General features: G+C 34.6%; 1 protein-coding gene across 2 annotated transcripts; it reads left to right on the forward strand.

Annotated features, from left to right (window-relative positions):
* Positions 1-921: 921 nt before the first annotated feature.
* On the forward strand, positions 922-7329 carry LOC142229651 (phospholipase A1-like). Of its 2 annotated transcripts, XM_075300236.1 has the most exons (4): positions 922-1167; positions 6278-6361; positions 6416-6537; positions 6603-7329. In XM_075300236.1, the coding sequence occupies exons 1-4, from the start codon at positions 927-929 to the stop codon at positions 7278-7280; spliced, it is 1125 nt and encodes a 374-aa protein (XP_075156351.1). In that variant the 5' UTR covers positions 922-926; the 3' UTR covers positions 7281-7329. The 2 variants fall into 2 exon arrangements, with proteins under 2 accessions (XP_075156351.1, XP_075156350.1); XM_075300235.1 differs by having other exon boundaries at positions 6278-6537.
* The last annotated feature ends 6744 nt before the right edge of the window (positions 7330-14073 follow it).

Below are 14073 nucleotides of genomic sequence, written 5' to 3' on the forward strand. Positions count from 1 at the left end.
TTTCTTCTATGAAAGGGTGTAATTTCTTGACTTGCAGTTAAAACATACACTCAAAAAAAAGTGAACTCTCTATTTCTCTAAAGCCAATTTAACTTTATTTTAGTTCATAGAAATATTATGTTTGGAGAAAGTTTTCTTTACTCTAATAATTTTTTGTGTACGTTAGTTAAATTAACTAAACCCGAGGAAAAAAATATACTCAAATGAAGCATAAAGATTAACTAAATTCGTGTCTTCCACAAAATAGTTCAGAATTTCTTTAAATTTGTAAATTTTACCAAAAATGCGTCCATCGTGAACTTCGTATGTCACTAAAGACATTCTTGCAATTTTGAACTCCAAGTTTTTTCTCCAAACTACAAAATTTTCTTTAACAAGTGAAAAAACTTAGTTATGTCTAATAAATTTTCCTGTATTTGTCGAAAATATTTACTTATTTTTATGACATCGGCGTGATGCCAACGTTTGTAATACTATTTAGTTAAAATTTTCTACAAATATTCAAAATTTTCTAAAATGAACCGAAAGTTTTCTTCCTGGTGGGTTCACTGTTTTTTCAGTGTATATCATGGCATTGCATTTTGTGGAAATATCAAAATATGGGGAACAATTTAGCTAAATTTTAACACGACGTTGTTCATTCTTCCTGTAAAACAGTTTATTTATTTTTCCCTGTGTATTAACCATGTCATAATCCATTTTATGGATTGTAAGAACAAATGGTCTTGGGGATAATGTGAATGAACTAAAAATGACTAAACCAGTTTCGTAAATACTTCCACATAATTCTTTAATATTTCTGCAATTATATCCATTATCAAATCAATAATCAACTCTTGATTAAATGTAATTCCTAGCTTAAAAAATTATCTATATAAGAACACAATCAAAGTAATAGAGAAATCAGTATTCGTAGGGAAACCAATATGAAACTTAAATCACCAATATTATCAATAATTGTGGCAATCGCATTATGTTTAATATGCCAGAGTTTAGCATTATCAATAACAGGAGGAGATGTCATCAATTCAGCAGGAAATCTCATAACAGGAATTGGTGCACAACTAGTGAAGAGTATACCGACCATAGATGAGTTGTTCTACACTTCAGTCCAAGTATTATTTGGTTTACCAGAATTGGCTGTGGCAAAAATTCTCAATGAAGCATGTAAGTGAAAGCTATAATTGTTTTCTTTATATTAAGACAAATTTGGGATATGATTAAGTTGAAATTTCTTTTAACCCTTAAATGCGCACTATATCTTTTAAGATACAACCAGACAAAAATTTCTTACGTCTTATCATTTTTACCGAATTCAAAAAAAAAAAATTTTTTTCCAGAAAATCCAAAAATGAAAGCATTGAAATTGTAATGAAATTTTGCCCGAAAATTCAAAAGCCTTCAAATTGGAGAATAATTAATTTTTATCATAATTAAAAGGAATGTTGGTAAAAAAATTTGTATAGTGTAAAAATATCTCCACTCTCTACGCTCTAGCACAATCGAATTGTTTATTTGTAAACAAAAATTTATGCAAAAAAAAACAAATTTAGAAAACCAAGTTAGTAAAGTAGAAAGTCGAGCGGGGCCGACTATATTACCTAAACCATATTTACTGAATTAGTAAATATAAGGAAGGATGGTACCCCATAGGTTATGTTAGGTTAGGTGGCAGCCCGATGTATCAGGCTCACTTAGACTATTCAGTCCATTGTGATACCACCATTAGCGTAGCTAGACAATTTTCCTAGGGGGGCTATAGCCCCCCTAGCTAAAACTTTATAGACTGAACTTAAGACATCAAAATAGCTCAACAATCACTTTATAATAAATCAACTAAAAGTACCCTACGGGAAATGGGTGCGAATTGCCACTGACGGACCTATCACAGAACTGGTACCTGTGCTCCAGTTAGTTACAATTTTCACATTTAGTGAAATAAAATTATCAGAATAACAATTTTTTCGACATATTTCAAGTTTTTTTTTTTCATTTCGGGTTCGATTAGGAGCCCAAATTGAAAGAGATTTCTAAGAATTTGTCCGAGACTGGTTCCTGAGGACCTGTTTATGAGTTGCTCCTGCTAAATTGCCCCAGGACGTGTCGTTTGGGATGAGTCCAAGACGCGTCCTAAAATGTAAGTTTACTCCGTCAATGACAAACCCATGTTAAAGTGGACGGTCACTTCCATACGTTTTGATCAGAACTGGGACTGGTCCATACACATCCATTTCCCGTAGGGTAGTTTCACACTTTTCCCAGCAAAAAATTGGGAGTTGTTTTAAAGGCACAACTTTAAAAGCACTTCCAAAAATGTCTTCACAAAGAAGTTAACTATTTTAACTACACAGGAAGTTTTTTACTTCTTTTTTTTATAATTTAATGCGTAATTTTTTGTTTTCTTTTTTTTTAATATTTAAAAAAATGTAAGAATAAATAAAATGGTACAAATTATTCAAATTTTGCCACAAAAATGCTAAATCCATTATAGAAAAATCGATAATATCTGAAAAAACGTTTCAAACAAGCGTTAGAATGCATTAAAAATCATAATAAAGTATAAAAATTATTTATTTGGGAGAATATCACAAAATTTTTAATTCAAATTCGAAACACTGAATTCGGATCACGCCTTAAGAAATTCATTGCAATGCAAAATGCAAATTCATTGCAATGGTTGTTGAAACGGTGGAAATTCGTTCTATGACAAGTTCATACTACATTCATCGCTTCTCCGCCAATTTTGTACAACTTCCAGACCCAAAAAGAACATTTTCACTTCTTTTTTGGCGACGCTTTTTTGCAGCATTATTAAGATATTAATTTATGAAAGAATAGTTTTAATATCAATTACTATTTTTTATTCAACTAAATCATAAGTTCAACCACAGCTTTATTTCATAAATATCAGACTTCTACCACAACCCAAGTAATTCGATTGTGCATGAAAGTCTTTAGTGGAACTTTGTGCGTTGTACGTACTTTTTTAATTTTTATAAAAATGTAAAATCGTAAATAGGTTTTCAAATTCTGGGGGGTCTAAGCCCCCTCCCCAGAGGCCTTCCTACGCTTATGGATACCACATTGGTGAACTTCTCTCTTATCACTGAGTGCTGCCCGATTCCATGTTAAGCTACAACGATTATAACGACCTTCCAATTTTTTGATACCATTTTGGTAGTACTCCTTCGGTTTTTCCTCAAAATAGACCTCAGTTTCGGCGATCACCTCTTCATTGCAGCCAATTTTTTTTCCTGCGAGCATTCTTTTGAGGTCTAAGAACAAGAAAAAGTCGCTGGGGCCAGATCTGGAGAATACGGTGGGTGAGGAAGCAATTCGAAGCCCAATTCATGAATTTATGCCATCGTTCTCAATGACTTGTGGCACGGTGCGTTGTCTTGGTGGAACAACACTTTTTTCTTCTTCATATGGGGCCGTTTTGCCGCGATTTCGACCTTCAAACGCTCCAATAACGCCATATAATAGTCACTGTTGATGGCTTTTCCCTTCTCAAGATAATCGATAAAAATTATTCCATGCGCATCCCAAAAACCAGAGGCCATTACTTTGCCAGCGGACTTTTGAGTCTTTCCACGCTTCGGAGACGGTTCACCGGTCGCTGTCCACTCAGCCGACTGTCGATTGGACTCAGGAGTGTAGTGATGGAGCCATGTTTCATCCATTGTCACATATCGACGGAAAAACTCGGGTGTATTACAAGTTAACAGCTGCAAACACCGCTCAGAATCATCAACAAGTTGTTTTTGGTCAAATGTGAGCTCGCGCGGCACCCATTTTGCACAGAGCTTCCGCATATCCAAATATTGATGAATGATATGACCAACACGTTCCTTTGATATCTTTAAGGCCTCTGCTATATCGATCAACTTCATTTTACGGTCATTCAAAATCATTTTGTGGATTTTTGTGTTTTCGTCGGTAACCACCTCTTTCGGGCGGCCACTGCGTTCACCGTTCTCCGTGCTCATTTCACCACGCTTGAATTTTGCATACCGATCAATTACACTAGCCAACAACCATTTTGTGAATTGTTTCTAGCATATTTTTTCTTATTGATTATGACCTACTAAACACGAAAATGATTTTTAAAAAATTTTCTATCGATTGGTTTTCGAGATATAATTTTTTTATTTTTTTTTTTAATTTTTGGAGGTACACCTACAATTTTGAGCATATCTTTCGTTTTCTTTGACCTTTTTGATCCTAATACTACTCAAATTAAAGAAAATTGAGCCGTCTACAACAACTCAAATGTGGCAAAAAAACATATAAAAATTCATATAAAATATAAAAGCCAAAATTACTGTCACAGGCCGAACTAAACGATTAGGTGCGCGACTTTGGTCTCACTAAGGAGAAATCCGAACTTTTTGCGTCTCGGATGGTACAGTGTGGATTTGCGGCTTCAGATGTGAAAATATCAGCGTTTTTCCACATGGCATAAAATTTACAGTTATATCTTTGTTTTTATTCATTTTTTGGCGTTGATTTGGTAATCTTAAATAAATTTAAAAAAATAATATACTAAAACTAATTTGTTTATTTAAAATTAAGTTTCAAATGTATTTATTCGTTTGCGTTGGGTAGGTACACAGAGAAAACAAAATAAGCCAACTTTTCTACATGCAGCGTTTAATTTTTTCTTTCTATACGTGGCGGGCAGCTTTCTACATGTCCCGTGTAACTTTCTGTTTTATACATTTAACGAATTGAATTTAGCAGGGCGAAATACGAACCGCTTAGGATTGCTATTTCTACACGTGCCGTGTAACGAATTTTGTTTTCTCTGTGTAAGCTGTGCAAATAAAGAAAATCAAAATATCGTAAAATATCGGAATTTCAGTATATTACCAAAAAAATTATCAGTCCGCTATTTGTTGTCAGATTTCATTAAGTAAGGGCTTAATTTTTTGTAAAGATTCCAGCTACACGTAAAAAAACAAAAGATTGCCGTTAAAATTTTTTTTATATTTTATATGAATTTTTATATGTTTTTTTTGCCACATTTTTACTTAAAAAACGCCGTTTTTTACCTTTTTAAGCCGCTAACATCCAAACTGCTTACCCGATTTGAAAATTTTCTGAGAATGAGTTGAAGACGGCTCAATTTTCTTTAATTTGAGTAGCATTAGGATCAAAAAGGTCAAAGAAAACGAAAGATATGCTCAAAATTGTAGGTGTACCTCCAAAAATTAAAAAAAAAAAAAAATTAAAAAAAAAAAATTTTTTAAATCATTTTCGTGTTTAGTAGGTCATAATCAATAAGAAAAAAATATGCTAGAAACAATTCACAGAGAAAAGTTTGTTATTTGTTGCCTAGTGTTATTGTTGATTTCCCTGGGGCAGAGTCCGGAAACTAATTATAAAGCCAAGTTTTTGCTTCCACCGTATTTTCCCCTTCAGAAAACAGTATTTTATCAAAACACGAAATTCCTTTTTTTCCATTTTTTTCACAATAACAAAAGTTGCTTCACAAAAGACCCTCTATCACAAACTAATTGACTTACAGACGTCAAATTTTGACACGAATCATTTGAAGGTTGGTACTATATAAAAATAATATGCATTTAATACTAGCGACGCCATCTATGTGTCAGACCGGGACTTATCAGCCAACATGTTACTAATTGTTCTTCTTGTGCAAACTTTTAAGCAAAGTAGGGTAAAACTCTGGCTTCTGGGGTCATATAAGTCCATATCGGGCGAAATATATATATGGGAGCTATATCTAAATCTGAACCGATTTCTTCCAAAATCAATAGGGTTCCATTCTGAGCCAAAACACACACTTGTGCCAAATTTGAATACCGATTGGACTAAAACTGCGACCTAGACTTTGATTACAAAAATGTGTTCAGGGACAGACGGACATGTCTATATCGACTCAGGAGCCCACCCTGACCATTTTTGCCAAAGACACCATGTGTCTATCTCGTCTCCTTCTGAGTGTTGCAAACATATGCACTAACTTATAATACCCTTTTCCACAGTGTGGCGCAGGGTATAAAAATAAACTAAAGTAAATCAAAGCATGACCATTTTAACCATACAGTACTTCATTCTTACTAAATTTGGAATCGAAAATTTTCTTTTGCTTTAGTTCACATTGAACTTATGTATAAGGTCATTAAACTTTATACCCACGTTTAGTTCATAAAATGTTTGAGACATACTTAAAAAAGGAAAACTCGTAGTTCTTTTTTCTTATATTGTTTTCATCATAGTTTTTTACTTCAATTACTCAATTCAATTCCAGGTTCAATATATGTGTCTTCGGGTAATATTCTGCCACGCATCACACCTAAAGCTGAGGAAATGTATTTGCAATTGAGGACACCATGTAAGAATATAAGCGTACCTCTTTTGGCAGCTGACCAACTAGTCGATATTCCAGACTTTGATATACAAAAGAAAGTTGTGATTTTTGTCAGTGGCTGGACTACAGATATCAACGAAACTGATAATATCGAAGCAATGGCCAAGGCTTATAATTGTCAAGGTGATTACAACTTTGTGGTAAGTGGACTAGAATTTGAAGATATTTTAATACTTATTTGCTATCTCCAATCATCTTCCCTAAGTATGTGAATACTTCGAATTTTGTACAAACTCTCTATAGTTGGTCTGCATTTAATACCGATGCAGTTGGTACATTCATAGGCGATGGTTTGGTAAAATTGGCAAAAAGAATTCCACCTGGTAATATACACTTGATTGGCCACAGTTTGGGTGCTCAAATGGCGGGTAAAGCGGGTCGCCATTTCATCTCGGCAAGTGGTAAAGCGCCTATAGGCCGTATAACCGGATTGGATCCAGCGAATCCTTGCTTTAATGAAGGTGAAAAATTATCTGGAATCTTTCGCGGAGATGCTGCCTATGTCGATATAATACATACAAATACAGGCGTTTTGGGTATAGCAGAATCTGTAGGCGATGCAGATTTTTATCCTGCAGGTTTGGGCCCCATAAAACCAGGATGTATACAATTTGGTTGCTCTCACAGCCGCGCTGTTGACTATTACATAGAGAGTATTTATCCTGACAGTCAATTTAATTTTATGGCAACTCGCTGCAATTCATTGACAAGCTTGAATAGAGGGCGATGTGAGGGCCCTTTTAACCTAATGGGTTTTGCCTCATCACCATATTTGAAGGGCAATTATTTTTTAAATGTAAATACTAAATATCCATTTGGTAAAAATGGTGTAGATGAGTTTGATAATGAGTATCGTCTTACTTGTGGTCGTTGTAATAATTAGATATTTACACATGTATTATATTTTGTTCGTTTAATTTGTTGAAATACATTTTTTTAATATACACCCAAAAAAGAACAATACTTTTCTTTAGAACGAAATTTTAAAAGTATCTTCTTTAAGAGCAAATAAATTGTTAAAATATTGCTAATAGAGTATGAACAGTCGACAAATAAGATGTACATATATCTCAATTTTAATTTCATAGAGCCTAGATCTGAAGTTAGATAGCTTCCCAAAAAATTTCTTTATTTTAACACTTGTGCACTCCTTGGGTAAGTGCCCTTTTATTTTTATACCCTAAACCATATAGTGGTCAGGGTATAATAACTTTAATCGACCAAAAAATGTGCCTACCAGAAATATTGATTTTAGACCCTATAAAATATATACCGATCGACTCAGAATCACCTCCTGATCTATAGCTTGGTGTCCGGGCACAAGGACGAACGCTATTGAATTTGGAAGAAATCAAATCAAATTTAGATATAGCTCCGATATATAACAGGTTGGCTGATAAGTCCCCGGTCTAACAAAGAAAAACACATTTTTATACCCTTCACCACTACTGTGGTACAGGGTATAATAAGTTTGTGCATTTGTATATAACGCCAAGAAGGAGTAATCATAGACCAACCTTTTAGTATACGGATCGGCTTAGAATTAAATTCTGAGTCGATTTAGCGATGTCCGTCTGTCTGTCTGTCCGTCTGTCTGTCTGTCCGTCTGTCTGTCTGTCTGTCTGTTGATGTATTTTTGTGTGCAAAGTACAGCTCGCAGTTTTAGTCCGATTGTCCTAAAATTTGGAAATTTTTCATAGGGAGTAGAATTAGCGTTGTAACTATGCGTGCCAAATTTGCTTGAAATCGGTTCAGATTTGGATATATCTCCCATATAAAGCTTTTGGATATATCTCCCATATAAAGCCCGATTTACACTCATATGACCACAGAGGCCAATTTTTAACTCCGATTTAGTTGAAATTTTGCACAGGGAGTAGAATTAGCATTGTAGCTATGCGTGCCAAATTTGGTTGAAATCGGTTCAGATTTAGATATAGCTCTCATATATATGTTTTTCTGATTTCGACAAAAATGGTCAAAATACCAACATTTTCCTTGTAAAATCGCCACTGCTTAGTCGAAAAGTTGTAAAAATGACTCTAATTTTCCTAAACTTCTAATACATATATATCAAGCGATAAATCATAAATAAACTTTTTCGAAGTTTCCTTAAAATTGCTTCAGATTTAAACGTTTCCCATATTTATTTTTTACTAACATTGTGTTCCACTCTAGTGCATTAGCCGACTTAAATTTTGAGTCTATAGATTTTGTAGAAGTCTACCAAATTCTGTCCAGATCGACTGATATTTAAATGTATGTATTTGGGACAAACCTTTAAATATAGCCCCCAACACATTTGACGGATGTGATATGGTATCGAAAATTTAGATCTACAAAGTGGTGCATGGTATAATATAGTCGGTCCCGCCCGACTTTAGACTTTCCTTACTGGTTTTTGTCAAAATTCGTTTTTATTATTCAACATAGTTCCTTTCAAGAGCGATACAACGATTATAATGACCTTCCAATTTTTTGATACCATTTTGGTAGTACTCCTTCGGTTTTGCCTCAAAATAGGCCTCAGTTTCGGCGATCACCTCTTTATTGCAGCCAAAATTTTTCCCTGCGAGCATCCTTTTGAGGTCTGAGAACAAGAAAAAGTCGCTTGGGGCCAGATCTGGAGAATACGGTGGGTGGGGAAGCAATTCGAAGCCCAATTCATATATTTTTGCCATCGTTCTCAATGACTTGTGGCACGGTGCGTTGTCTTGGTGGAACAACACTTTTTTCTTCTTCATATGGGGCCGTTTTGCCGCGATTTCGACCTTCATGCTCCAATAACGCCATATAATAGTCACTGTTGATGGTTTTTCCCTTCTCAAGATAATCGATAAAAATTATTCCATGCGCATCCCAAAAAACAGAGGCCATTACTTTGCCAACGGATTTTTGAGTCTTTCCACGCTGTTCACTCAGCCGACTGTCGATTGGACTCAGGAGTGTAGTGATGGAGCCATGTTTCATCCATTGTCACATATCGACGAAAAAACTCGGTTGTATTACGAGTTAACAGCTGCAAACACCGCTCAAAATCATCAACACGTTGTTGTTTTTGGTCAAATGTGAGCTCGCGCGGCGCCCATTTTGCACAGAGCTTCCGCATATCCAAATAATGATGAATGATATGACCAATACGTTCCTTTGATATCTTTAAAGCCTCTGCTATCTCGATCAACTTCATTTTACGGTCATTCAAAATCATTTTGTGGATTTTTTTGATGTTTTCGTCGGTAACCACTTCTTTCGGGCGTCCACTGCGTTCACCATCCTCCGTGCTCATTTCACCACGCTTGAATTTTGCATACCAATCAATTATTGTTGATTTCCCTGGGGCAGAGTCCGGAAACTCATTATCAAGCCAAGTTTTTGCTTCCGCCGTATTTTTCCCCTTCAGAAAACAGTATTTTATCAAAACACGAAATTCCTTTTTTTCCATTTTTTTCACAATAACAAAAGTTACTTCACAAAAGACGCTCTATCTCTAATTGACTTACAGACCTCAAATTTTGATACGAATCATTTGAAAGTTGGTACCATATAAAAATAATATGCATTTAATACTAGCGACGCCATATATGTGTCAGACCGGGGACTTATCAGCCAACCTGTTATTTCAGCCGAATCGAATGAAATTTGCGCCTCCAACAAATTTGATCTTTCAAGAGGCTCCCGAGGTCAAATCTGGGGATCGGTTTATATGGGGTCTATATATAATTACACGATATATTGACCACTTTCTGAATGGTTGTTAGATACCATATACTAATATAACGTACAAAATTTTAACCAAATCGGACGAAATTTGCTCCTCCAAGAGTCTCCGAATGCCAAATCTGGGGATCGGTTTATATGGAGCTATATATAATTATTGACCGATGTGGACCACTTTGTGCATGGTTGTTAGAGACCACATACTAATATAACGTACAAAATGTCAACCGAATCGGACGAAATTTATTCCCCCAAGAGGCTCCGGAGATTAAATCTGAGGATCGGTCTATATAGGGGCTATATATAATTATGGACCTATATAGACCAATTTTCGCATGGGTGTTAGAGGTCATATACTAACACCACGTACAAATTTCAGCCAGATCTGATGAATTTGCTCCTCCTAAAGCAGCCGCAAGCCAAATCTGGGGGTCGCTTTATATGGGGGCTATACGTACACGTGGTCCAATATGGTCCATTTGCAATACGATTCGACCCACATCAATAGCAACTACTTGTGCCAAGTTTCAAGTCGATAGCTTGTATCGTTCGGAAGTTAGCGTGATTTCCACAGACGGACATACGGACCTAGCTAGATCAACCCAGAATTTTACCACGACCCAGAATATGTATATACTTTGAGGGGTCTTAGTCCAATATTTCGATGTGTTAAAAACAGAATGACAAAGTTAATATATCCCCATCCTATGGTGGAGGGTAAATTTGACTAATGGACTAATAAAGTCGAAATTTGACTTCGAGGGAGGACGTGATATAGATATTTTTATGCTGACAACTCGTTAACAGCCAGATGTCGTGGCGTCAAAATACATGAAAATTTGGAAAAATTGTAAGTCCCTTTTTTGAAAATCGACTTTTTCACAAAAATATTCTATAGTATACTTTTTCATTCTAATTGTTTCACATAATTTGCATAAAGGAAATTCCAAAATTTATATGGAATTTTTAGGGATTTTCTGAGTATTTTTATAAATCTAGGTATAGAAGAATAATTGTCCTATTGGTTGTGGCAAAAGGGAAGGAAAAAGAGGAGATCAACAGATTTAAAAGTTCCTTTAATAAATTCAATCATCAATAATAAGTTGTTTAATTATTTTTCGTTTATTATTATATTTGTTATCAATTCATAATAATACGTTCAATACATACATAAATACAAATAGGAGAATATTGATGATATTGTATTATTATTATTAAATTATGTTAAATTCTAATATTACTATTCGAGGATGGTTAACAATAAATGAAATATAATTTATACATACACAGCAATAGTGTAAAACAAAATATATATATGCAACAAAAATTCACAAAGTAAATACAAAATTTATAATTTTAATGTTTAAAACAATATATAGTATATGTACGATACATACAAATATGAAATAAAATAGCGCAATTAAATCGAATAAAAAGTAAATAAAAAAACTAAACTAAAAATTAAAAAATATTTATATGTGTTAAAAGTGTATATATTTGAAAGAAAAGTAGCTTCAATTTCAAATAAAATTTATACATTAGCAGCTATTTAATAATTAGTAATTAATGTATTTTTAATATGTATGCAGGTTTTTCTTTTTCAACTATCACAAAACACAAAACTTTTTGTAAGAAATTGTCCAATTATTGGGAATTAAAATACAAAAGATTGCAAAAAAATTATTTAAAATAAATTTAAATTTAGTCTATATCTGTGGTCGTCGTATACAGGAGCAAGATATTCTGTTATAAACATTGCCAAATATGTATGAAGTGTGCAGGAAATAGAAGTTTCATGTTTAAGGGAATTACAAAAAGTTCAGATATTTCCTTTGGAAGTGATTTTCTTGTTTGGAGACAAGGTCTTTTTTAATTTATTTTATAGTTTACAGAATAATATTTTCCTTTGGATTTATATTTCGCATACATTTCAAATTCCTCCTCTACTAACATGATTTGGCTCGTTTATGCTTGTATACCCTCTCACATTGTATTGCTTTGTAAGCTGCCATCTACGTTCATCTATAACGCATATCACCATTGCGTTTATTCTCTCGACTATCACCACGTTTCATGAACCAATTTTTATTTTCTCCACTATACTTGTTCTCATTATTTTTACGCAAATTTTCTCTATGCTTCATATATTGCTCTTGCCATTCTCCACTACCATTTGGACCTTTGTCTTTACCAAAACGTTCTTTGGAGTTGTCTCTGTTGTCTTTCGACCGCTTATGGTAACGTTCCTTGGAGTCGTAGCGTTCTTTAGATCCGTAGCGTTCTTTATCACCACGTCGTTTTTCATATCGTTCTTTTGAGTTGTCCCTATCGCCTCGTTTATTGAAGTATTCCTTGGAATCGTCATCGTCATCATCTTGCTTTTTATATTTGCCATCTTTATTTTGATATTTGAATTTATCGAAATTTTCCTTTGATTGTTTTTCATATTGGGAGGGTTTGTGTTCATGTTTGTCATAGGATTTTTTGTAATCCTTGTCATATGGTTTTCTTTCAAAGCCACGACTTTTGTCATATCTATCTTTTCCATAATCCTTACGTCGATCATATCCTTCTGTTGTCTGATCCCCTTGCTGACTATCTTTATTTTCCTCTCTACGGTCTTTATCTTTCATATAATCGAATTGCTGTTGCTGTGGTGTTTCCTCTGGAGCTTGATATATGGGTTTATTTTTTATAAATTCGTTGGGTTGTTTATCCAAATGTTGACGCATTTTAATATCAGGTTCTTGGGTTTCACCGTTATTGGTGAGAATTTGTTGCACCGATTCAAATGGATTTTCTGTTAAACCATGAAGTTCTTGAGCAACTTTCTCAAATGCTTGCATAGTCTCCGATTGTTGTTTGAAATCTTCTACTACTGACTCAAATTGTTCCATTATATTGGGTTCATTGCGTTTATTTTCCACACACATACCAGCGAATTCTTTGAAAGAACCATCAGGACACTTATAGGGTCTCTTCAGATCTTCCTTCGTTATCTCCACTGGCCTAAGTGAATCTCCATTCCCTGACCAGGCTTTAAACTTTTTGCCCTCATACACAGGCTGTTCTTCATATTGACCCTTATATTTTCCAGATTTCTTTTGATATTGTTGAGGTCCATTGAGGTCACTCAAATATTTCACTTGCTTATTGAGTAAATCGATTTCGGCTCTCATCAAATTATTTTGTAATTCCATATCAGTGACTTTCTGTTGTAATTCTTCTGATGACGGGGATGGGTTATTCCATTCGGGATTACGCATTCTTCCAATAAGAGCCAATATAGCAAGAGCTACACCAATATAGAAAATACCTTGTAGACCACGTTTTACCATAGGTGGAATAGTGCTTAATTGGCTAACCGCTCGTGTAGAGGCCACCTCAACAGCTTTGTCTTTTTCTTCTTGATATTGGCCAGCTGCAACTGCAGTTGGAGAGGCTCGACGTTGTCTTAGTTGTTGTTGCTGTTCTGTTGTGGTTATTATAATTGGAGATTGGCGTACGGTATCCTCTATTTTATACGGCAAGTCCGTGTCATCTTCATGGGGCTGGGTTGTGGCAAATTTAATATTTAAATCATGTAAATGATCTCTGACATAGGGATGAGGAGAAAGTCGACCATTACTTTCACTCTCACTGATAATGGAAATGCCATCGGATAAATCATCTGTGGTAACATCGCCCTCATGCAAAGAACTATAAAAAAAATTGGTCAATATAGATGTGTTACACTTATCCTAATGGAAAACTTACTCTTGCATATGCTGGTGATCAGTAACTTTTACATTTTCCACATCGACTTCTTCTTCGTCTTCGTCTTTCTCATCCTCATCCTCATCGTCTTGGTCACTACTTTTAGTATTTGCTAAAATTTCTACACGATTTGTGTCATTTTTATTTTTATCCATTACCAAGGTCCAGGTTTCAAATGCATCCGAAGAATCGGTGCTGGTTGT

Source organism: Haematobia irritans, chromosome 3, assembly GCF_050003625.1.
Source record: "Haematobia irritans isolate KBUSLIRL chromosome 3, ASM5000362v1, whole genome shotgun sequence".
Taxonomy (NCBI): domain Eukaryota; kingdom Metazoa; phylum Arthropoda; class Insecta; order Diptera; family Muscidae; genus Haematobia; species Haematobia irritans.

Excerpts from the sequence above, each read along its gene's own strand:
- LOC142229651 (XM_075300235.1), top strand. The coding sequence starts at position 927 with ATGAAACTTAAATCACCAATATTATCAATAATTGTGGCAATCGCATTA. Across the intron at positions 1,168-6,277 it reads AAAAATTCTCAATGAAGCAT|GTTCAATATATGTGTCTTCG; the intron begins GTAAGTGAAAGC and ends ATTCAATTCCAG. Across the intron at positions 6,538-6,602 it reads AAGGTGATTACAACTTTGTG|TATGTGAATACTTCGAATTT; the intron begins GTAAGTGGACTA and ends ATCTTCCCTAAG.